This window comes from Crinia signifera, chromosome 4 (genome assembly GCF_055691185.1).
Source record: "Crinia signifera chromosome 4, ASM5569118v1, whole genome shotgun sequence".
NCBI classification, from domain to species: domain Eukaryota; kingdom Metazoa; phylum Chordata; class Amphibia; order Anura; family Myobatrachidae; genus Crinia; species Crinia signifera.
Genome location: NC_139220.1, coordinates 66,778,968 through 66,805,639, shown reverse-complemented (window position 1 = coordinate 66,805,639; position 26,672 = coordinate 66,778,968). Strand labels below are relative to the sequence as shown.

General features: G+C 48.0%; 1 protein-coding gene across 3 annotated transcripts in view; it reads right to left on the bottom strand.

Moving 5' to 3' along the window:
- SLC23A1 (solute carrier family 23 member 1) overlaps positions 1–26,672 on the bottom strand; it is a 514,139-nt gene that overhangs the window by 201,399 nt on the left and 286,068 nt on the right. For all 3 annotated transcript variants that reach the window (XM_083181818.1, XM_083181819.1, XM_083181820.1), the window contains exon 9: positions 25,796–25,901. In XM_083181818.1, coding sequence (XP_083037944.1) covers positions 25,796–25,901 — 106 coding nt within the window. The remainder of the gene's footprint in view (positions 1–25,795; positions 25,902–26,672) is intronic.

Sequence of the window (26,672 nt, the reverse complement as noted above, 5' to 3'; positions counted from 1 at the left end):
CTATCAGCGGAAGCGTATCTGACATGGGATCCGTGTAACATCATCCTACAGTTTTCGTCCTCAATACACTCAAGCCAATCCTTCTGAGCTTTTAACCAGGTATTTTTCCTCCCTTCATCCTTGTTTATAATATACAGCTTTTCACATTCTTCACATTCCTTCTCTAACTGCAGTATTTTATTCCTGCTAGTTCTTTTAACTTCGGAGACTCCACTTTTCAATGTACCTCTCATATAGGCTTTAAAACTGTCCCACACCACACCTCCAGATGCCGTATCCCTATTTATCTCCCAATATTCTGTCCAGTATTCCCTAAATTTCTCCTTATCTCTCAACTTCTCCAACCACCTAGCATCAAATTTCCAGAACCCTTGCTCTCTCCCTTTATATTCTGATAACTCAATCGCCACTGGGGAGTGGTCCGATATGCCTCTATTTTTATAATCTACTTTTATCACATCAGGCATCAATTTCCTAGATACTAACATCAGGTCTATTCTCGAAAAAGAGTGGTGGGAAGATGAAAAACAGGAAAACTGGACAGAATTTGGGTTTTTTCCCTCCAAGCATCTACCCAATTTAAATCTTTAATAAACTCATCAAATCCTGTATTATTCCTTCCGCTCCCCGCTGGTGACTTACTCCATCTGTCCATCTTGGGATTTAGTACATTATTAAAATCTCCTGTACAAATTATCGGTAGATCGGGCGCTATAGAGATAAATTCTACCGCCATCTTTAAGACCTCATATGTGAATGGAGGTGGGATATAAGTCACCAGTAGGAGCACTCGTCTTACACCCAAGGTGCAATCCAAAAATATATACCGTCCCAGTGGGTCAATTTTCTTCCCATGAAGAACGAAGGGGAGGGATTTTTTGACTAAGATCGAGATACCCCGAGAGGTATTGGTAAATGGGGCATGGTATGTCCATCCCACCCAGGGTTTTTTAAGGGATAGGAGCTTGCTCCCGGTGAGATGGGTTTCCACCAAGCATGTAACATCCGCGTTATAGTGCCTTATTTGTTTTAACACTAATGACCTTTTTATTTTATCGTTTATACCCCTAATATTCCAGGACAGTATTACCACCATACTAACTTACTAACAATATGGGAATCACACAGACTAACCAACATTGTAATATGATTATTAAGCTCATCCGGGTAGTTACGAGAAAGCTTATCAACCACCTCTGGATACGTTTGGGCACTAGGACCGCATGCAGAAAGAATTATCACGAATACATTTACACATATAGCTGGGCACATAAAAACATTAAACATACTCCCCCCCCCCTCCCCCCACCCCTTATACCAACCTCCCTCTGGCATACATTACATCCCCCCTCTACCCACAATCTTTTCCCTGAGGCTATTCTCAAATGGCACACTCTAGCACGGTGAGCCCCCCAGACATTCAATTATATCAATATATTCTATCAGGTTGCACATCCAGTTGCTAATTGGCAGCTACCCGGAGTCCATTTATCAACCCAGACAGCCGCTTCATTTGCCGTCTGGAAAAAAAGGGTTTCCCCATTGGCCACCACCCTCAATTTGGATGGAAACATCATCGAATATTTAATTCCCTTTTCCCGAAGTCTTTGCTTGACTTCGTTAAATTTTGCTCTGTCCTTTTGGACCTGGATTGCGAAATCGGGAAAAAAGGATATCTTCGAGCCATTATGCTCCAGGGGACCCTTCTCCCTGGCCAGGCGGAGCACAGTGTCCCTGTCTTGAAAATTCAGGAATTTAATAATTAGGGTACGGGGTGCTGAACCAGGTGGTAATGGTCTGGTTGGTACTCTATGCGCTCTTTCAATAATAAATGCTTTAGAGAATGATTCACTGCCGAACTAATCTGATATCCATTTCTCTACATAGGCTGTTGTGTTCGCCCCTTCCTCACGCTCCGGCAAACCAACCAGCCTTACATTGTTCCTGCGAATCCGTCCCTCCATATCGGACATTTTATGCTTAATCTCGCGAACTTGCTCCGACAGCAGATTAACTTTAGTGATCAAGATATTATTACTATCTTCCAAATTGGAAACACGTGTCTCTGCTTCTTTTATTTGGCTTTTGACCTCTTTAATGTCCTGCTTCACAGAGCTGACATCCATTTGGACGTCATTAATTTTTTCCATAAGGCGTTGCTCTCTACCTTTAATGGCTTCTAATACCTGCTGCAAAGATATCTCAGGGGGGAGTGGGAGATCTTGACCCTTTACAGGTGTACTATGTGGGGTTGTGGCCGGGGTTTGTGGATTTCCACTGGGCTGGGACCTGGCGTATCTTTCCAGTCGCGCTGCTGCGGCTGCATTCCCTGTTTTCCCCATTTTCCAGTATTGTATTAGCAGAAGGGGGGTTAGTTTTACCGTTTTACAGTTTTACCACTGAGAATGCTGCCGATTTGCCGGCCCACACTTCTCAGCAGTAGCGACCCCTGTGAGCACACACAATAAGCAGGTTATATAGGTATGTTCAAATACAACGACAATAATCCCAGCAGTCACTTTGTTTCAGATAGAGCCTTAGGATCAAAATAAAGATAAGTTTCCAACAGTGTTCATCAGAGCGTTATAACAGATTCCAGTAACACAGTCTTTCCGTCAGTACAGACCCCTAGGGCCAACTCCCATTAAGCTTATGGATGCCTTTATTACTGATTTGATTTGAACACAGCAGTTACTGTGTCAGGCAGACCCCTCGGGTCCAGCACTGGGTTCCAATACCACAATTTCTCTGTTCAAACAGACTCCCACAGTCCAATAACCATGGCCTCCCAACCGTGCCTGCCCAACAGGCTATCAATAAGCACTGCAGTCACTTTTATTCCAAACCGCCCCTGGAGTCGGCATACAATAGATTGTCACAACATTTGCTGGTGCTTTTCCCTTCAAGCCGCACTGCAGCCTCAATCTTCAGCTCCCTTTATATCTAGCCCATGCAGGGGAGCATACACCAGGGGAGCAGTCTCTGCACTTTACTCACAGGCACCACTTACTTGAGTTCTTCCACGTGTTACCCGCACTGCCTACTCACAGTTTGCTGCCGTTGTGCTCACAGGGGGGGGGGGAGGGGGGGTTGCTGTCCCCACTGCCCGGCTCTCACTCCAGGTCCTCCACTGCCCACCTTCAGGATGTCGCCGGATAAACACGTACTTTTCCTGATCGTCCAAACACAGGTTGCTGCAGCCTTCTTCGTGCTGCTGCTTGCAGCTGGGTGTAGCTCTCGAGGGAAAGGAGGGGGGAGATGCTATCCCCGCGGCCCATCTCTCACTTCACGGCCGCCGCTGCCCGCCTCGAGGAGGGAACGCCAGCCGGCTGTCAGCTGACCGGCGCGTCACTACACAGCGTCGCGCGCCTTTCCCTCACCGCTTGTCAGACTCTCTGCCGCTGGTCCTGACGGAGGGAGACACCTTCTCACACCCGCTCTCCGGCCACCAATGAACTCGCCGACCAGTCACTCCACACCCGGAGCTCACTTCTGGGTATATTTTTTTTATTTTCTGCCGCTCATAAATTCATGACGGAGGTCTGTCTGGGGAGCTCGCTCACCAACTCTCTTACTCCCGCCCTGCCGTGGCCACGCCTCGCACCCTCCTACTTATACATTAACTATACTTCCTGTAGGCTCTCCACACTTCCAGTACACCACCTTCTCACTGCTCATTCTAGGCCACTCCAATCTCACTCTATATACCTACTCTGACCAACTTTACACAGAAATATGGCTCCTAGATCCAGTCCCATACCAGTCCTTGCTGTCAGGTCTCACCCCCTCTTAACTTCCACACCTTTCACACGCACCCACAACCCACACAACCTAATTACTATATCACCTGTCCCCTCCCTTCCTTTCTCCTGTGCTCTCTGTAATGCAAGATCAGTCTGCAACAAGCTCCCAACTATCCACGACCTCTTTATCTCCCACTTTTTTAACCTTCTTGCCATCACTGAAACCTGGCTGTCCGCATCTGACACTACCTCCCCTGCTGCCCTCTCTTATGGAGGCCTCTCCTTCACACACTCGATCAGACCGGATGGCCGCCAGGATGGAGGAGTGGGCATCCTCCTCTCCCCCAACTGCACCTTCCGCACCATCCCACCTGAGCCCTCCCTCACATTCTCCACCTTTGAGGTACACACTATCCGCCTCTTCTACCCCATTCACCTCCTTGTGGCTGTAATCTACCGCCCCCCTGGCCCCTGCTCCCCTTTCCTTGATAACTTTGCTGCGTGGCTTCCACACTTTCTTGCCTCTGACCTCCCCTCTATCATCCTCGGTGACTTTAACATTCCTATTGACATCAATAATGCTGCCTCCTCTAACCTTCTTGACCTTACCACCTCCTTTGGACTTTCTCAATGGACCTCCACCCCCACTCATAATCTCGGACACTCCCTTGACCTAGTCTTCACCCACCATTGTAATCTCTCTGATTTCTCTAATTCTTCCTTCCCACTCTCTGACCACAATCTGCTCTCTTTCACCCTCTCATCCTCCCCTCTCCCCTCATTGCCCAGACCCACAGTCACCAGACGTAACCTCGGATCTCTTGACCCCACTGTCCTGTCTTCCCTGGAGACTTTCCTCTCTCCTCTCTCAACCATGACTTGCCCCAACCAGGCTGCCTCTTTCTATTACTCTTCTCTCACCTCTGCTCTCGACTCTGTAGCCCCCCTCCACACTGTTCCCCTTCGACGCTCTAAACCACAACCCTGGCACAACAAAATAACTAGATTCTTGCAAAAATGTGCACGCTCTGCTGAACGCAGAAGACTTCCTCCATTTCAAGTTTATTCTCTCCTCCTACAGCGCTGCTCTCTCCTATACCAAACAATTTTTCTTCAAATCTCTCATCTCTTCCCATTCCTCCAATCCCCGACGTCTCTTTGATACTTTCAACACTCTACTTCGCCCTGCACCACCCCTCCTCCCTTCATCCCTCACTGCCACTGACTTTGCCTCCTTCTTCCTCTCTAAAATTGAGGTAATCCGACATGATATCTCCTTCCATACCCCCTCTGCTGCCCACCCACCCCAATCATCCTCCCCTACCAACTACCCCACTTTGTCATCCTTCTGCCCTACTACAGCTGAGGAAGTCCGCTCCCTCATCTCATCCTCTCCCCCCTCTACCTGTCCCTTGGACCCTCTCCCCTCCCGTCTCCTCAGTTCCATCTCCCCCACTGGCTGCTCCCACCTTGCTCACCTCTTTAACCTATCTCTTTCTACTGGCATCTTTCCCTCACCCTTCAAACATGCTCTGGTCTCGCCTATTCTTAAAAAACCTAACCTGGACCCTTTATCTCCCACAAGCTACCGCCCTATCTCTCTTCTCCCATTTGCCTCTAAAATACTAGAACGGCTGGTTTACAGGCGTCTCACCAGCTACCTGTCTGACCACTCCATCCTAGATCCCCTTCAATCTGGCTTTCGCCCACTTCACTCCACTGAGACTGCCCTAGTGAAAGTCACCAATGACCTGCTGTCAGCTAAATCCAAGGGTCACTTCTCCCTGCTTATCCTTTTGGACCTATCTGCTGCCTTTGACACTGTGGATCACCCTCTCCTCCTCCACACACTCCAAAACATTGGCCTCTCTGGCACAGTCTTCAACTGGTTTTCCTCTTACCTCTTCAACCGTTCCTTCTCAGTCTCTGCCTCTGGCTCTACCTCACCACCTTCTATCCTTCCTGTCGGGGTCCCTCAGGGTTCCGTCCTTGGCCCCATTCTGTTCTCTCTGTACACCTCCTCTCTGGGTGCACTCATTAACTCCTTTGGCTTCCAATATCACCTCTATGCAGATGACACCCAAATCTACCTCTCCTCTCCTGATCTGTCCCCCACTGTTTTCTCTCAAGTTTCCAACTGCCTCGCTGCCATCTCTACCTGGATGTCTGAGCGATTTCTGAAGCTGAATATGGACAAAACCGAACTTATTATCTTTCCCCCACCCAGAGCTATGCCCCCTACTAATATCTCTATCACTGTTAACAACACCATCATCTCCCCTGTTCCCCAACTCCGCTGCCTGGGTGTCACTCTTGACTCCTCCCTCTCCTTTGCACCCCACATCCAAGCCCTGGCCCATTCTTGCCAGTTCCAGTTACGCAACATTGCTCGCATCAGGCCCTTTCTCTCACAGAGTGCAACTAAGCTGATCATCCACTCATTAGTCATCTCACGGCTTGACTACTGTAATGCTCTTCTCACTGGCCTCGCTCAATCCCAACTAGCTCCTCTCCAATCTGTCCTCAATGCTGCAGCCAGGCTTATCTTCCTCTCCCGCCGCTCTAACTCTGCTACTCCCCTTCAACAAAATCTGCACTGGCTTCCATTCCCCTACAGAATCCTCTTCAAACACCTCACACTCACATACAGGGCCATCTCTAATTCCATTGCTCCATATATCTCTAACCTCATCTCCATTCATACACCCTCCCGCCCTCTACGGTCAGCTAACGACTGTCGTCTCTCCTCCACCCTGATCACTGCTTCCCATGCTAGAGTACAGGACTTTGCCCGTGCTGCACCCCTTCAGTGGAACGCACTCCCTCGCTCCATTAGACTCTCCCCGACCTTGCAAAGCTTCAAACGGGCACTGAAAACTCACCTATTCATCAAAGCGTACCCTTCCACTGCATAAACCAGCTGGTTCTCCGACCCCTTGCCTGTTTACATCCGGCTATCTAGCTACCACCCACTCACGTGCACCTCTTGTAATCTGTCTGTCTCCCCTTCCTACTAGATTGTAAGCTCCTCCGAGCAGGGCCCTCTTCCCTCCTGTTGTCAAAGCCCTCTTCTCTTCACATTTCACTCACAGCTCTCCTTTACTCCAACACTCAGTGACCATATTCATACTCATCTCCATCATTGGCCTCAAGCCTCTAGTTGTATGTTGATTGGGTCCTCACTACTTACCTTTAAGCTGTAATGTGTATTGATCTGTGGTGCTCTTTATTTGTACTGTATTTTTGTTATTTATTCAATGTTATGCCAAGTTTTGTCTCCCTGTATTGTTCCTTTGTACGGCGCTGCGAAACACTTGTGGCGCCTTATAAATAAAATTATAATAATAATAATAATACTTGTACACAGGGGACAGCAGCATTTCACGAAGGGACACAGTGAACCAACTTTACTATATCCTCCTCCACTCCCCCCTATTCAGAGGTTCTCTCATTCCCACCAGTTCCACCCTCTGACTCTGCTCTGTCTTTGACATCAGGGTGAGGGGGGTTACCTGCGGCAACAGCAGAAACCCATCTTTCACACAATTACCATACTTGTGACACACCCTGAGTCCGCTCAACTACGCATTCACTAAACCATTGGTTACATGCGTAGGCAGCAGCCACCCAGAGTGTACATACAACTCAAGTATCTGCAAACCTACCACTGTCCTTACCTCTACAGAGTTTTATCTAGAGAGGTCATAGACCTTGCTCAAACTACAGACACTTTCTGCTACATTGTTTAACAGTTTCTCACAGTGTCTGCCACACACTTTTTACATGATATTTCTGTTTGCTGTTAAAAGAAATTATTACAAAAGATTAAGACTCAGACAAACGCCTTTAATCTAGTGTGTCTTGCTCATGTATTGAAGGGATATGGCTATTGTAGCAATTATCAGTGATGTGTCCCCCATTGCATGAGCCCACTCTGACACCAACACCCCTCTCTTTGATTTCAGACTGTTAGAATTGTATCGACACCAGGATAACATACAACATTGTATATAAATTAAAAATTACATCCAGATATCCTGGGATACTATAAATTTAGAAAGCCCTAATATTTCACTGCTTTCTTACCAATTGTAAATAATTGTTGTTATTGTCACGTTTGTCCAGCTGCATGTTCTATGTTTATTGTAATATATTATTTGAGGGATTTCTTAACACATACCTATTAAAAGTTAAATTTTAAATCAAAGGCTTGTGCCCCACACAGGGAGACTTCTATATGTCCTCTCTTGGACATATTTCTTTCCATTAGCTCTTTTATAGTGTCTTTGAGGGGTCAGCTGATCAGCGTGAGATCAGCTGTTCTCCCACCCTAACCTCACGGCACCCCCTGCTTGATGCCTAATACATGTCCTCGAGGCACAGCTGGGTTTTGATTGACAGCTGTGGTTGAGGTTAATAAGTGTTCCTTTTTAACCTTCCACACCAATGTATTATACATAAACATAACATAAATGGTGCCTCCACTATCAGCAAATGCTCATTGTAGAAATACATTCAGCAAATGATTAATATATATAAATATATATTAAACTGGCTGGTGATAAATACCAGACACTTTATCACTTCACTGAGCTTAATAAATCTGCCCCTGAATGCCTTTCTGCTATTACATCTTGGAGGTCATTTAGCCACTTCAAACTTATTATTTCCAAAACAGAAATAATTGAATCTTCTCCAACTAATAGTTACCAAGCTCGATCACTGTGGAGAACTCAACAATCAATCATACCCCAAAAGCTTGCTGACTTAGGGGTTTATTCTAGTTCATTTTTTCTAACAAAATCCTTCTTAGATGGACAAAACCATCTGCACTGCGGGTGGGACAGATGTAACTTGTGCAGAGAGAATTAGATTTGGGTGGGGTTTTTCTTCAAAGTGAGATCTATATTGCAGTGTAAAATCATGCAGTCAGGGGGGCGTGGCCTGGCGCGCTTGCTGGAAGGACGCGTTTACGAAGAGCTCCCGGTGTAGCTGCGGCTTTTAGCCTCTCCTGACCCCTCCAGACACCATCGGACCCTGCCTCCACTATCCACCCTGCAGCAGACACCCCCCGGTGACTCCGGTCCACGGCGGCGGAGCCGGGCAGCACTTTTGAGAGCTGCCGCGGGTTGCGGCCTGGTCCGGGGTTTGAAGCCGGGGCCTCGAGTTTGGAGCCGGATTCGGAGCATCGCCGCGAAGGGAGACGCGGACTACAGGTGAGCCCCGGCCTCCCTCCCGCGACCACCCTACAACGCTGCCTGCTGCCCGTCGGCGCTCAGCCCGACCTCTCCATCTCCCCCTCACCCTCCCTGCTTGAGCCTGGACGCCGGAGGCAGAGGCGGAGGCCTGAAACCCGCCGCCATTGCCACATCAACCCCGCAGAACCGGAGGGACACCAGCGTGTGCGGTGAGCCACCCCATCCAGGGTACACCTAACGGGGGACACTCTCCCCTATATCAGTGGCTCCATACCTCAGCCACTGCCGCCACACTCGCGCACGTGGTGACCGCCATCTACCCCCCCAGGTCTCTAACATTAACCTGTGACCCTCACTGACTGCGGCATATGAACTACCCCTCTCCTCAGGGGCCACACTAATCGCCCTCAATTTGTGCCTCACTACACCCTACCTCCCCCACATCGCGGAGCTCACTTCTCCACCTGAACAGGAGTGCCTGGGCCCCTTGAACTAGCCCCGCTGTGTGCTGAGGCAACTCTCTCCCCTTTGGGGACAACAGCTGACTGGGCCCCACAAAGTCCATTCTGCCCCCATCCCTTCTCCTCAATCCCCCCCCTGCCAAAGCCATCTGCCGGAGCTTAATGTGACCGCCGTCACTACATGGCTACCACTCCGTGACGACTACAGCCGCTTACCCCCATGTGAAAACACAATTGCTATATGAACCCCCACAGTGCCTGATCTCTATTTCCTCTCCACATATTTAAAAAGTGCCTACCACCGTCATGCCCCCTAAGAGGCCTAGGGAGGCCGCACCTACCAAGATTAACATGCCTGCTAGAAAATCCCCCCAAACCCCCCAACTACAACCAAGCCATCTGAAACAAGTGTACACCCACCCGAGTGCTCAACCAGAGCTTAGCCCTCCCTCTGGTATAGCAGGTATAGATGCTGAATCAGATGAACTGGTGACGGTGAAGTCACTCTGCCAAGTCTTTTCAGCATTCCAGGCTGAATTGGCCAGAGATCTCAAACTGGCCATTCGGGAGGTTAAAACGGAGCTAGTGGCAATTGGCGATAGAACAGACCATTTGGAGAAGAAGATGGAGGAACTGGTCACATCCCACAATGCTCTTGTGTCATCCTATGATCGCCAACAACTTGAGATGGACCAGTACAAAACCAAACTAGCTGATCTGGAGGACAGATCCAGAAGGAACAATATTAAGATCAGAGGCATCCCAGAATCGGTGACCAACGCTGAGCTTGAAGGCTATGCCACAGCACTGTTCCGTCGGCTCCTCCCCTCCGTTGATCCTAAGGACCTCCTCATCGATCGTATCCACCGCCTACCAAGACCCAAAACGATCTCAGCCGACCTGCCCAAAGACACCCTGCTTCGGGTCCACTTCTTTACAGTGAAAGAACGCCTACAAAAGGCGGCCCGGGATGCAAAATTCTCAGATACACTAGGAGGCCTCCAAGTGTTCCAAGACCTCTCTCCCGCAACATTGGCCAGTAGAAGGTCGTTTGCCCCTGTTACCCTGGCACTATGCAATCACGAGATCCGGTACAGGTGGGGGTTCCCGGTGAAATTAATCATTACACATGAAGACACCACCTATACAATATCATCCCTAGATGCCGGGGTGAAACTCCTGCTAGAGTGGGACATCTCCATCACTGCCCCCCAGGGGCAGAAGCACCCACAACCTCTCTGCCAGGAATGGGCCGACACTTGATGTCCCTCTCCTGACTACCACCACCTCTGCCTAAAGATGGACTTCCCATGCCAACGGACCTCCACCACCTCCCCACTGCGGGTTGAGGCTTCAATGATAAGTATCACCTTTCATTATCTACCAATGGTGCAGGTCTATGAGCACTGGGACTTTGCTGCTCACAGTTTGTAGCAGCACATTGTTAGCCTGTTTAAGGTTCCGTTATTTTCTTACAGTTTACTACTCCCCACTGGCTGGGGACCCTTTCTCTCACTACCACCCGCAGCCTTGACAGGAATTTACCAATGTTATAGCTGGTTTCCCCCCCTGAGTTCTCAGGTGGACTGTTATATTTTATATGTTATATTCTATATCTTATATTAATTGTTTTGTTTAGTTAAAAATGTCGTTACTGGAGGGGTGGCCAATCTCCTCCCGCTCTATACCCGGAGTCGCCAGGCCACCACCCCCAACCTCTTCATATACTACTGCACAAAATTGCCTTTCCTGTCCCCTGCAGTAGTTATGCGGGTCCTAGCTATTGGACCCTTTTGTTTTCTTTTCCTATCCCTGTACCTCCTCTCCTGTCAACATACTATCCTCCTCAAGCTCCCCCCCCCCCTCGGACTGCATTCCCCCTACCTACCCCCTTTTTTTTCTGCGCCCCTCCTCCATGGATGTATCCACAACCTCTCTGCACTACCTAACACCCTGCCATGCCTAAGTTGATCTCCCTAAATGTTAAAGGGCTGAACTCCCCACATAAGCGCAGAATGGCATTGTCATACTTCCACAAACAGAAAGCGGACATTGTGGCCCTCCAGGAGACCCACTTCGCCTCACCCCGGCCACCCACATTTAGGGATTCCAACTACCCGACTGCTTTCTACGCCAATGGACCCTTCAAACGTAATGGAGTTGCCATTCTGTTTAACAGAAATGGCAACTTTACCTGTCACTCCCAGACTGCTGATAAAAACGGCAGGTATCTGATCATAACTGGCCTCTTGGAGGACAGACTCACGACAATAGTCTCTACTATGCCCCCAACACGAACCAAGTGGCCTTCCTCCGTAAACTCCTTACCCTCTTACAAAAAACCACAAAGGGCTCTCTGATATTGTTGGGAGACTTTAACTTAGCACTAGACCCCCGCCTGGATAAATCCCACCTCCCCTCTAGCCACCAATCTCACACAGACAATCAATCAACAGCTTTTCGTAACCTCCTCTCAGAGTTTGACTTGTACGACACATGGAGAACAACCTACCCCACAGGACGGGAATACACCTTCCACTCCCAAGTTCACAACACCTACTCGAGAATTGACTATATTCTCTGCGATAAGTGGTCCCTCCAACACTCCGTAGGAGTGGACATTCTCCCAATTACGTGGTCTGACCACGCTCCAGTGGTGTGGCATTGGAACTTTCAACCCTCCAGAATCCCCCCTAGGCCCTGGTGCCTGTTCCCCCACCTATTGTCAAACCCAGCAGCCAAAAGTACCATTCAAAAATCAATGGAACTATACATGTCCAACAATAAAACTTCAGATACCTCGGTGATTAACCACTGGTGCGCTTTCAAAGCGGTCACAAGAGGGGCTGCTATTCAAGCTGGGGCAACTCTGAAGAGAAATGCCACCGCAACCCAAAAAGCCCTAGAGACTAAATTAATAGAACTGGATGCCAGAAATAAAGTGGCCCCCTCTAACTCCCTGAAGGTAGAGTTGGCTTCGGTACAGAGCCAACTACAGAAATTGCTCCTTGCCCGTACCCAATCGGCCTTAAACAGAATAAGACACAGGTTCTACCTAGCCAGCAACAGATCGGGCAGAATGCTAGCCCGGAAACTGCGCGCCCAGCAATCTAGAAACCGTATAAAATACATTACATCCCCCAACAAAGAGAAAATACATAACCCTAAAGATATAGCTAACCAGTTCGCAGATTACTATTCCAAATTATACAACCTTTCCAAAGATCCCTCCACACCACAGCCCACCCCTGCCTCTATCCATAGTTTCCTAGAAGACCTACACCTTCCCTCTCTCTCCAAGGACCAACTGGACCTCTTAAACGCCCCCTGGTCCCGATTGGAGGTCCAGTCGGTTATAAAGTCACTCCTGCGCAATAAAGCCCCTGGGCCAGATGGGTTCATTACAGATTTCTATAAAACCTTTAGCGACCTGCTCTCCCCTTATCTTACTGACCTGTTCAACGAACTCTCCTCACTGGGACGCGCCCCCCATGAACTGTTAGAGGCCAGAATTATTACCATTCCGAAATCCGGCAAGAACCCTGCCTTGTGCCAAAACTATCGCCCTATAGCCCTCCTGAACAGTGATATCAAGATCTTCGCCAAACGAATGGCATCCCGAATCAACCTCTACCTGCCCTTGCTGATACACCCGGACCAGACGGGGTTTGTTCTGGGACGTCAGGCCCCGGACAATACACGGAGAGTCTTTAACTTAATAGACTCCTTATCTGCTACACAAGATCTCCTTCTCGTCTCACTCGATGCCGAAAAGGCATTTGACCGCCTTAACTGGCAATATATGCGGGAAGTCCTATCTCGTTTCAGCTTCAGGGACCGTATACTATCATCAATCATGTCATTATATAGCTCCCCCTCGGCCCGGGTGTTCAGCAATGGCTTTCTTTCCTCCCCCTTTAACATCATCAATGGCACAAGGCAGGGCTGCCCACTTTCACCCCTAATTTTTGTCCTCTCCATTGAGCCATTAGCTATGGCCATCCGCAAAAACCCTAATATCCCTGGTCTCCACGTGGGTCCCAACAAGCATAAACTAAGCCTCTTCGCGGACGACGTGTTACTATTCGTGACAGACCCCATCCATACACTCCCACACGTCCACGAGACACTAACTGCATACAGTGCCGAATCTTACTATAAACTTAATACATCCAAGACTGATGCACTGCCGATCAACCTTACAGACCATCTACCCCTACTGAAAGCCACTTACACCTACAACTGGCAAGCTACCTCCATAAAATACTTGGGTATTCACATCCCCCCTAATATGCCGTCTGTATTTGATGTTAACCTCTCCCCCCTCCTAACTTCCCTTACATCACTCTCCAGATCTTGGTCGGCCTACGAAATCTCATGGATGGGTAGGAGGGCGGCATTTAAAATGTCGCTCCTACCCAAACTAATGTACCTGTTCCGCACTATCCCCTATGTCTTCCCTAAAAAGCTCTACAACAGGCCACCTCTATCCTGACAAAATACATTTGGGCATCCAAACCCCCCGCTATGGCCCTCTCCAAAATGACAATCCCTAGAGCTTATGGGGGTCTCGACCTCCCAGACCTGTCTCAATACCAAGTAGCCTGCCTACTCGCCCCATCCAAACATTATTATGAAAGTCCTACCCATAGGGCCTGGGCAGACATTGAACAATATCACTCCCCCAATATCCCCCTTAGCAACCTCTTTAAGATCCCAAAACACATCAGGCCCCCATTACCCTCCCTTCTTCCAACAACGTCTGCTACCTTATTTGTCTGGGACCAATTGCTGTCCATTTTACGCACCTCTACCTCCCTTATCACTACCCTCCCCATCACTACCGTGGCGAGACTAATACCCAACCTCAATCTCAACCTTTGGAAACAAAGTGGGATCACAGCTCTAGGAGATATAGTTGACGCCAACTCAATCCGACCTTTCCCCTACCTCCAAGAAACATACTCTCTCCCTCCCCACGAGTACCTCCACTATCTCCAGGTGGCGCACTGGTGGAACGCCCATTTCTCCAACCGCCCCACTATAGACCCCCGCCACCAGACGATCCTTTCTCGACCCTCCCAGACACTCTCCAGAGGGGATATCTCCTTCTGGTACAACTCACTCATAACCCCCGCAGAGTTTACTAAATCTCCTGCCCATAAAAAATGGGAATCTGATTTGGGCATTCAGCTCTCCGGACCCCAATGGCGTAAGATATTCCTATCCTCTTACACAATGTCCCGCTGCCTCAACCACTCGGAGATGCACGTCAAATTGATCAATCGCCTCTACCTAACCCCAGATCGCCTCCACACCTTCTGGCCAGCGTGCTCAAATATGTGCTGGCGACAATGCGGAAATATAGGTACCATTTACCATATTTTCTGGTCCTGCCACAAGCTCAGGGCATACTGGGGAGAGGTATTTGAACTCATCTCTGAAGTGACCCAACTAACCCTTTCCCCTGACCCACTCCTAGCTTTATTCCATGTATATTCACAGGATCTCCCGATTGGGAAAACATATGTACTCGAACACATCCTCATAGCTGCAAGAGCAAACCTAGCTCAACATTGGAAACAGCCCTCCCCCCCCCCCCTTTTCTCCAGGTTATACTAAAAATAAACCACCATTTCCTCATGGAAACCGGTTTTCAGCCCCACTCCCCTAACTCCTCCTCGCCACATTCTAAATGGGCTCCCTGGCACACATATACAACTGTAAGGGAGGGTACAAGACTCTTCCCCTCAGCCACGTCTGGACAAACAACCACCTTTAGCCTATAAATTATTACTGTCTTATATTGTCCTCACCTCCGATTGCAGTCCCCCCCCCCAATGTTTCCCCCTTTTCATTTCTGTACCCCATATATAAACCTGTGTCAATAAAAACTTATTGATGGAAAAAAAAAACATGCAGTCAGTATTTTCCCTGCACAGAAACAAAAAAACTCACCCAAATCTAATTCTCTCTGCACATGTTACATCTGCCCCCCTGCAGTGCACATGGTTTTGTCCACCTAAGAAGGATTTTGTCAGAAAGAATGAACTAGAATAAACCCCTTAATGCCTAGTCATCCTTGACTCTGGACTGTCCTTTCCCACATTCAATCATAAACAAAATTGGGCTACATGCATTAAAAAAAAAAAAAAAAAATTAGAGATGTGGAGGCTTGGATTTCCCAGATCTAAGTCTGCATGAACAGTGTGAATCCGAGCGGCGCTCTGAGCTTCCCGTCTGAATCTGATCCAGGCGCGTGGGCAAAACGTAATTGAGGAAAGGATAGTCAGACTCTGTGTGCAGAGCTTTGTTAGGTTAGTTAGGTTAGAACTTAGGAGCTTTCTTTCTTTTGCTGCTGGGGCGACTGCCAGTGCCTACTAATGCCACTGTCTGCTCTGCTCTCTGGTGTGTGCTCTGCATTGCCAGTGGCTGCCTGCCCAGCCAGTACTACCTGGCCACTTCAGTATATGTGCACTGTTGTTAACCACTTGTATACCAGTCTGCTTGTGCATCTGCTGTATATTTTAATGCCTCCTCGCTGGTGAAGCCATTTGCTGCTGTATATAACTAGAGTAAACTATAGGCAATGAAGGTAGCACTCACGGATTTAGCAAAGTGAAAAAGTGCAAATTTATTGCAAGTACAATATATATATATATATATATTAGAGATGTGCGGGCTCGGATTCCCCAGATCCGAGCCAGCACGGACGTCATCAATCCGGGCCCGGATACGAGCAGCGCTCGGCGCTTCCCGCCTGACTCGAATCCGGGCGCACGGGCAAAACGTCATCGCCCGGCGTCGGATTCTCGTGAGATCACGGAACCCTTAAATTCTGCAACCTCGCGCCGCCATCTTCACTCCAATCTCGGAGAAGGGTAGGGAAGGATGTGCTGCTGCTGTGTGTGGTCTCTGCTGGGGCCTGTGCTGCTGTGTACTGTGTCTCTGCTCAGTGATCAAGACATCACCATTGCAAGGATGACTGGTGCTGTGTTCTGTCTCTCCTTTGTGCTGGGGCCTGCCTCTGCTGAGTCTGCTCCTGTATAGTCAGTCACAGTGTGATAGTCCACTGGTGCTGCTAGTGCCACTGCCTGCCCTGCACTGCCTAGTGTCTGCTGCAGTCTGCTCTCTGCTGTTGCCACTGGCTAGTGCCTACCAGTACCTATTGCATTATATAATTCCAGTGTGCTGTTGCCCCTGGCTACCAGTACCTATCACAGTATATAATTCCAGTTTGCTGTTGCCACTGGCAGTGGCTACCAGTATTTTATTTATTGCAGTTTATAATTCTAGTCTGCTGTTGCCACTGGCTACCAGTATTTATCGCAGTATATAATTCCAGTCTGCTATTGCCGCTGGCTACCAGTATTATTTATCACAGTATATAAATCCAGTCTGCTGTTTCCACTGGCTACCAGTATTTATCGCAGTATATAATTCCAGTCTGCTGTTGCCGCTGGCTACCAGTATTATTTATCACAGTATATAAAAATCCAGTCTGCTGTTTCCACTGGCTACCAGTATTTATTGCAGGGTACTTATGTACTATCTGGGCTCCCATGTTAAATACACCCCATTTTTTCATACCCCTACTATCCAAATACGCATGGAGTTGATTTTATATAGTGTGGCGAGCGCAGCGAGCCACCGTGCCCGAAGCGTGGCGAGCGCAGCGAGCCCCGCGAGGGGAGGCGGTCTCATAAGAAAAACGGGAGCCCAGATATTACATAAGTACCTATTGCAGTATATAATTCCAGTCTGTTGCCACTGGCTACCAGTATTTATTGCAGTATATAATTCCAATCTGCTGTTTCCACTGGCTACCAGTACTATCAGTCCAGGGGTGCCCACATGTCGGCTGTATCCATCCAGGGGTGCCCACATGTGTGCTGTATTTGTCCAGGGGTGCCCCCATGTGTTCTGTATCAGTCCTGGGGTGCCCGCATGGGTGCCGTATAATTCCAGGGGTGCCCCATGTGTCCCATATCAGACCAGGGGAGCTGCCATTTTTCTTAATGAAAATAAAATTAAGGTGTTTTTTTTTTTTTTACTGCAAGGGCTGTTAAATGCGCTGTAGTCCAGGGGTGAGCCAAGAGTGCTGTATAATTCATGGGGTGTTGCTAAGTAAGGTGTGCTGCTCTTTTTTATAATTAAAAGAATACACATTTTTATTTTTACTGCAGGAATTTGTCTGCCGTATAATTCCATGCCTGCCGCCATGTGTGCCGTAACAGTCCAGGGGTGCCGCCATCTGTGCCGTATAATTCCATGTGTGCTATATCAGGTCAGGGGTGCCACCATCTGTGCCGTATAATTCCTGGGGTAAGCCAAATCTGCCGTATAATTCATGGGGTGCTGCCAAGTGTGCTGTATTAGTCCAGGGGTGATGCTAAGCGTGCCATATCAGTCCAGGAGTGATGCTATGTGTGCCGTATCAGACTAGGGGGGATGCTAAGTGTGCCATATCAGTCCAGGGGTGATGCTAAATGTGCCGTATCAGTCCAGGGGTGATGCTACTTGTGCCATATCAGTTCAGGGGTGATGCTAGGTGTGCCGTATCAGACTAGGGGGGATGCTAAGTGTGCCATATCAGTCCAGGGGTGATGCTAAATGTGCCGTATCAGTCCAGGGGTGATGCTACCTGTGCCATATCAGTCCAGGGGTAATTCTAGGTGTGCAGTATGCAGGCCGCCATCTTAGCAATGGCACAATACAACCAATCTTGTCCTGTAATTGGTTGTTCACAGTGAAATTTTATAATAACTTTATTGATCATTTTAACATTAACAGCGTGTATGCGCCACAACAAACGGCTAAAACATTGCATAGCCAAACAACACTTGCTGTAGGTTGGCATCGCTGAGCTAACCTTGGCAGTACTTAGTATATTCAAAACAGACAGGGTGAAAGAAGTTTGAAAACCAATGTAATCACCAAACATGGCTGAAAACAACAGGTGAAATAGTGTGCCACAATATACAGTTACACATATCTGTACAAGGTACGACATTAGTCAGCCTTAGTGCAGTGGCGTAACTACTGTAAGGCAGCCACAGCTGCCGCTTGGGGGAGCAAGCCACAGCGGGTTCTTGGGGGCGCCGGCACCCACTCGACGCACTGACATGCTGCTGCCTGCCGCTGAGCACCGGAGGCGAGTCAGCCACAGCGCGGGTGCGGCCATGGCAGAGATGACCCATGATCCTCCACTGATTCAATTGACTGTACACAGAGCCGGCTATTGGCTACTGTGTACAGGATGGACATGCTGGGGCGGCCTGGGATGCGTCGGAGCCAAGGGAAGCAGCAGTGTCTGCTGGTCTCTCTTCTTCTATCCTGCTTCAGCTTCTACGTTATGCGTGTGATGTCATCACGTCACACGCTGGGGAAACACTCTGGAGAGGAGTCCGGGGGGGCGCCACAAATTTTTTGGCAGGGGGGAGCAAAATTTATAGTTACGCCACTGCCTTAGTGGTCAGAAAGCAATACACCACTAACATACAAAACAGTGCTTTACCTTTTCCCTTTCCCATGGTGCCATTTATGTACCTAGCATCAAGGCAATATTTATAGGCCTATCATATGTGATTTGGATGCAAGCAGTGATTACTAATGCATGAGTTGTGGACTGGATGAACATATGGAATGGGTTAGTGTCATTTGTTGTACATACCAAACAAGTGCACAGTAGAAATGAACATTCACATATAGATTTTATGTCTGGCCAAAGTTGTAGGTGTTTATTGGTGTTCAAATCTGCCAATAAGTACAAAATCAGACTTTGAAAGTATGCCTGGTTTTGTACTTTTGTTTGTCCGCTGGTATGGGCGTGGCCTAAGTGCCGCACGGTGTACGCTGCCGTACGGAACGCTGCTGCAAAGAACGCAAGGTGTGGCTGATGTACGCCAATGACAGAAATTTGTATATAAAGGTGTGCTAGAAAAAACAAAATGGTGTTGCAAACATGTCTGATTCTCAATCAGAGGGAGAACAGGAGTATCAGGGCCTCCTAGCTCGCCTGGACTCCAGCACCTCCTATGTGCCCCTCACCAGAGACCAGCCATTGGGAGGTGAGCAGGCAGCGTGGCCATCAACAACAGGCCCAGTTTAGCCCACTTTGAAACTACGCCCCTGTGTAGTTCTGAATGACGCGAATATTACGCCGATATTTCACGAGTGAATGCGGTGCACATTTCTGTACGGTATTAGTGAGAACGAGTACAGAGACCTTGCGTGGCACATGCGCATAGCGTTGCCAACGCATGCGCAGACGGCTAAAAAACGCCATCCGAAAGAATTCGGAAAATTACGCATCGACCAGAATAAGGCCCTATATGACTACACTTTAAAAGATACACTACAGTGACATTACAGCTTGTGCAGGAAAGGGATCTTTTCCCTGTCTCTCCACTCCCTCCAACTCAGTGGCCAAAGTCTGAGCTGAGCCCTGCCCGTAGCCCACATCTTGCATCCCCTATGAGCCCAGCTTCTGCCTGCTGAACATATACTGTTAGTCGACATGGAGTCGGAGACACAGTTGGTTACAGACACATCATCTCACTGCTGGCCATGCCCAGAGCCAACTATTTAGTGTCTTGGCTGCAGACACGTTGTGAGTCCGAGTGGCAGGACCTGAAGGTGGCATTCTATTGGCTCTCAGCATTTCCAAATGTGCTGGGAGCCATAGACTGCACCCACATTGGGATTTGGGCCCCGCACGTGAGGGAACATGTCTATGTGAATCGCAGGACATTCCCTCAATGTGCAGGTGGTCTGCGATGCCAACCTCAGAATTCTCAGTGTGGTTGCAGGCTATCCCGGGAACTGCCATGATGCCTATATCCTGCGGCACTCAGCTCTCTGGGACTGTTTCCACAACCACACCATGCCAGAGGGCTGGCTACTTGGTAAGTCACTTACCACTGTTTACATGATGTTTGCTAACCTATGTCTTTCCCTTTAACATCCATGTGTGTAACCTTATATTAAAGAGTCATTTTTTTTTGTAATTGTTTATACCAGACCAAACAATATAGCATAGGCTGCTACTATTATGTGCAATTTACCCACATGATATGTGACCACACAAATCCCTTTACACGTTAGGTGACTCAGGATATGGGTGTCATTCGTGGCTCATGACACCTCTGCGGAACCCACAAAGCCCTGCACAGCACCGCTACAATGCTGCACATATTGCTACCCGCAATGTAGTGGAACGCACCTTTGGGGTGCTGAAAAGCAGATTTCGGTGTTTGGACAGGTCAGCAGGTACACTGCTATACCACAGGGTTGCCGACTTTCTTATTCTCCTCTCTGGGAGAAGCCCGGAGAGGAGAGTTTCAGTAGAGCTCAGGGGGCGGGGCTTAAGCGTGACATCACTAAGCCCCCATCCCATGCTGGTAATCCAGCGAATTCATGGATCTCGGTGGAGGGGGCGGGGCTAAAATGACGCAATTGTGTCATTTTAGCTCCGCCCCCTCCTCTGAGACCCGAGGATTGCGGCATTTTAATGCCGCGATCCGGGGGTCAGCGGGGGTCCCCCCTGAATCCGGGATGGTTGCCCACCCTTCCGGGTGGCCGGGAGGGGGACCCGATTTTCGGGAGACTCCCGGAAATTCCGGGAGGGTCGGCAACCCTGCTATACCACCCTGCCAAAGTGGTTTTGGTTGTCCAGGCTGCATGCTGCATAACATAGCTTTGGGTCAACCAAATTATGTAGATGTCGCCACTGCAGCAGTCATGCAGGAAGCACAAACTACTGATGTTGTAGTGCGAAGTACACGGAGGGAGGATGTGGTTCGTACACAGATGATACTTCAGTATTTCACAGGTAATTTTTGTGTGTACAATGATTAGTAAAGGGGAACCTTTAACACAGTGGCGTAACTATAGCCCCGCAGCCCCCGCGGTGGCGGGGAGGCGCTGAGGGACTGTGGGCGCCGATCTGCGGGGCTATAGTTACTAGCCCTCCCACCCAAGTAAACTTACACAGCCCCCTTACCCCTCCGCATGCTGCTGCCGCCGGTGCCGCCGCATTCAGGGTCCCGGCCGCAGCGCAGATCTTGTCCAGGCTCCGTCTCCTCCTGCAGTTCACTTCTAATGAAAAATAACTATCAGAAAATGGCTGTCCCCTAACAGCAGACAGTTTTTTGGGATGCTAGAGGAGGCACGGGCCTCCTCTAGCATCCTTAAAAACTGTCTGCTTTTAGGGGGCAGCCATTTTCTGATGGTCATTATAGAACTGCAGGAGGAGACGGAGTCGGGAGAAGATATGTGCTGTGGCCAGGACCCTGACGGCAGCGGCGGCATACAGAGGGGTTTGGGGGGTTTTAATCTCACTTGGGAAGGTGGGTGGGAGGGCTAGGGGGGGGGGGGTGCGGCGCTGCCGCTATCGGCAGGGGGGCGCTAAAATTCTTGTTACGCCACTGCTTTAACACACATACATTGTTAACATTACATTTTTCCCTGTCCATGTTAATTGCCCAGAAGCAGATCAACAATAATGGGCAACACCTGCAAGCTGCCACACCACAGCATACTTTATGCCTGGCAACATGATAACACCTATAAAAATGTCAAATAAGTACTGTAGTTTTCTGTGTGTAAAAATGTTTGCAAATGCTAATTAACATAGGCTTAATGGATGGAGGTGACATGGATCATTGATCTGAGGTGGTTGAAATGTACCAAAACAAGTGGCGCCTACATACAGTATGCAATTCCCAATGCTTATCCCCTTCAAATGTGACTATTTTCTTACAATTCCATGACAAACAAGCACACACAACCCAAAGTCCCGTGTCTGCTAAAATGTCACTATTTGACAATACATTAAAGAACAGTGTGGGTAATAATTTCTGAAGAATGACAACAAGTTTGCTGGATGCAAATAATTTTTACTTGCTGAAACATTTAGGCATAGGCCATACCATATAAAAATTGAACATGAACATTCATGGCATGAGTGAAGGAAAAAAAACAGAACATGATACACATGTAAATGCACAGAACATTAATCATTTTAGTCTACAGGCCGGGTATTATTAGCACCCTTACCAGAAGTCGCACCACCACCCCTAGTACGGATACTACGCCGTAGGGGAGTAGTGGGGGACCCACTCATGAGTGTGGAGGACACACTACTACTTTGGGTAGATGTGGTTTGGTGCTGACCTAACAAACTAGTTGCATTGAGGCTGAGTTGCGTTTGTAGGGACATCAACGCAGTTGTTTGGCCATTAATAGCTTGGGTCTGTTCAACCATATTGGCATTTAGTGCTCTAAAATTAGTAGTTTGGCCCAGAATGGCTTGGGCAATTTCTGATAAGCATGTGTCTAATGTGGAGACAAGACAAATTTGTGTCCCTACATTAGCACGCACACTTTGAGAAATTTGTCTCATTTGCAGAGCTATGTTACGCACATACCCCTTAATGCTTTCTAGTTGGGTGGTCTGCACCTCCATAAAAGATATTTGTTTCCCCTTGAAAAGATGGACGGATTGCGCCAACTCCTCCGCACTAGTGGGTGTGTTGGTGGCTGCAATGATTGGGGGCTGCTGCCTGTGTGACTATAGGGGGCCTCATTGACTGGGTGTGCTTGGTTTTGTGCAGGTTCCAACGATGGCACCGTCTCAAGGATGATTTCACTCATGTCGTCCATATTTTGCATCGGATCCGTAGGTTCAGGCATCGGTTGTGAAGGTCCTACAAATGAGATAACAGAGGTAAGTATGCTATGCAGATTGGTGTATGGTGGGTCATGTTACCTTAGTTGGAATGGTGAGGTCTTGCTCATGCATTATGCATAAATTGGCACAGGCTACTGTGGTGGGGCCAGCCATGTGTGAAATGTGCAATGTGTTTGTGTAACAGTATGATATCTCACCTGCAGACTGGACATTGTGAACAATTGGATTTGGCTGATGTCGATCAACAGCAGGCTGGGACTCCAGAGATGGAGCTGTTTGAAAGAAGAGGACATTTTCCATAATGAACATTTGCACCTAACTGCCACTTTTTCACAACTGCAGATAAAGACTTTATCAAAATCAAAAAAAATTCGGTACTTGTGTAGTTTCACGGCGCCAGTATGCTACTTTCGGGTTCTACGCTCGTCACGAAATATGTCAAAAAAAGTAACTTAACTCCATGCCAACATGGATAGTTCATACCCCCATTATCCATGTTGGCATGGAGTTGATTTTAAATAGCGTGGCGAGCGTAGCGAGCTACCGAGCCCGCAAAGGGAATCTGATGCACGGCGCCATACTGGCGCCGTGAAACTACACAAGTACCCATTTTTCCTCTGATATGATTACATAAGGAATTTGATGACTTTGAACTGAAGTGGTTATTTCTGTATTATGACTTTGAATGATATTTGTAATCCACTTGCTAATAACAGGAAAGACCATCAGATTACACATGTAAAAGTGACTGTAAAGTGCTTTTCCAACTACCCAGAGGATTGATATGGATTAACAATCAAGTACACTGCAGCCCTACAGTGATTAGGACAGCACACATTAATTGGATCTGTGGAACTACATAACCCAGCAAAATGCACAGTCCATTATTTAGCAATGCAACCTAGCAAAATGTGATTTTGCTGGGATATGTAGTTCCACACACAGCAATATTTTGGACACATAAAGCATGCCACCATAATTGCATGCGCACATGACATAGCAAAATGTTACATTGACATGTGTGGACACTTACCAGTTGACGGTGGAGTGGGGGGCCTGTCTATGTCGGCAATGTGGATGCCGGGAAGCACCTCCGGTGGGATGATTCGGCGTAGCAGCCTCTCATAGGCCTTAAAGCGGACTTCCTGCCTAGGTCCACCTCCTGTGCGACAGGCCTCTTTCTTCTCCAGGGCAAGCTTGGCTTTGAGGAGGCGCTTTATGTCATTATATCGCTTTTTATCGTTGCGCACACTCCTCTTGTGTGTGCTGACTGAATTTACCGCGGAGGTGATATTGTCCCACATCCCCTTCTTTCTTGCCACACTTGTGCGGTGATGATGAGGACCAAGTAGGCGGTCATACAGGGGCAAGAGTGCACGCACCAGGGCCATATTCTCCTCATAAGAGAACCTGACTTTCCTCCCACTAGCTGTAAGAGCTGCATCATCCTCCTCCACATTTTCAGGCTCACCCTCTTCCTCCTCCTCCTGTCCTGCTTCTTCCCCCAGCACCTCCAAGTCTGCTTCATCTTCTCCTGCACAGGCCAGTCCACCTCTGAAAAATCACCCTCTTGCAGCTCCTCCTCTGTGTGCCTGGCACTCTGTTCCTCCTGTGAGGACACATGGCTTGAGCCTGCTTCCTCTTCATCCTCCATAGCCACCTGCTCAGCTTCCACCATGTGGCCTCTCCCTGGCGCAGCTCTTGCTGGGAGCATGCTGGCTCTCCCTGTCCTGCCTCTGGCAGTGCTGCCTCTCACTCCCCTACCTCTCCCAGTGGTTGGGGTATTTGGGCCCAAGCTGGCTGTCCCTCTGCCTCCTCTGCACCTTAGCAATCCTCCTCTCCTCTCCATCTCAAACGCCTTACTCCCTTTCAAAGGGTAAAATGGCGTCTGCGCCCCTTTATATAGGGGGTGTGATGCGTATTGCAAGGGACTAAGGTGGCCCAATAGGTTAGCATGTTGTATGGGCTGATCAGGTGTATTGGTGTAAATCGCATTCCGGTTGGCCACAAATATGCACATGTCCTAACCCGGAAAACGCACTTTTATGGCGTATTACATCGACTCAATTCGCACCATATCGCCGTCTATTGCACTTTTCATGCGGCATTACGCCAGCCATTAAATACGCGATTTCTGGAAAAAAATGCGATTTAAAAAAACGGCGATACAGGGCGATTTGAGAAAAAAAATCGCATTTTCAGAAAAACGGTAAACCCAATAAATCTCGCCCCATATTCACAATTGAAACCATGAAAATGGGTCATTTATCAGGGATTTTTTCTCCCACTAAAGTCAGTCACTTTGCACTGGGACAAGCTCGTACTATCTTTTACTAAGCTAAAGTATATTAATAAACCACTCTAAGACATCATGACATCATTTTAACTACATCGGAGCATCTTCACAGTTTTCGTCATTTTCACCAAAAAAGTGAAGCTTCAGGCCTCTTGCCAGAACAGAAGATGTTGACTCAGATCAAAAAGCTTTTGCACGTTTCTTATTCAGGTCAAGTCACAACTTTCCCACACTAGCCGATTTTGAATTTCTCAATTTCAGTTTTTTCACTCCGCCCTACTGAACATGTAGACCCACCCCTGCTCTTTTACACTCACTTACCCACTCACTCTTACTTATACTCACTCCACTCCACTTACACTCACTTAGCTGTTTGTCACAATTAGTTCAAATAAAGACTTTACCTTAGTAATTCCCAAGACGCCTATATTTGGACTTGATGAAGTAGACCCATTTCCAGTTCCAAGTAATCCAGCAATAACACAGCAAATTCCTTCAACACATATTCCTCTGAAATAAATAAAGCATGTGTCACTTTAGGTATTGCATTAAAACTGTGTCAATAAATTGCTTCTGAATCTAAAATTGTTATGCTGAATTCTTACATAGTTACATAGTAGGTAAGGCTGAAAAAAGACTTGCGTCCATCTAGTTCAACCTGGTATAGATATCCATTGCTGATTTGGTAGGTTCTGGTATTTTACAGACAATTTATATTTCTTATTTGTACCCATGGATGTTTTTCTCCAGTAAATGTTTGTCCAACTTTGCCTTGAATGCATTTAATGAGCCAGCCATTACCACCTCTCTGGGAAGAGAGTTCCAGAGTTTGACTGTTCTGACCGTAAAGAAATTATTTCTACTAGCTGAATGAAATCTTTTTTCTTCTAATCTATACTCATGACCTCGCGTCCCAGATTCCTTTCTAGTAGAAAAGAGGGTGTGTGACAGTTCCTTATATTGGCCCTTGATATACTTGTACATGTTGAGCATGTCCCCCCTTAAACGTCTCTTTTCTAATGTAAATAGTCCCAAATTGCTTAATCTCTCCTCGTAGCTTAAATTCTCCATTCCCCTAATAAGCTTTTTTGCTCGCCTTTGGACTTTTTCTAATTCTATGATGTCCTTTTTATAGTGTGGGGCCCAGAACTGTGCTCCGTACTCTAGGTGAGGTCTCACCAATGCTTTATATAGTGGCATAATTACCTATGAGTCCCTAGTTTCCATTCCCCTCTTAATACATGCCAGAATTTTGTTGGCCTTTTTTGTAGCTACATTACA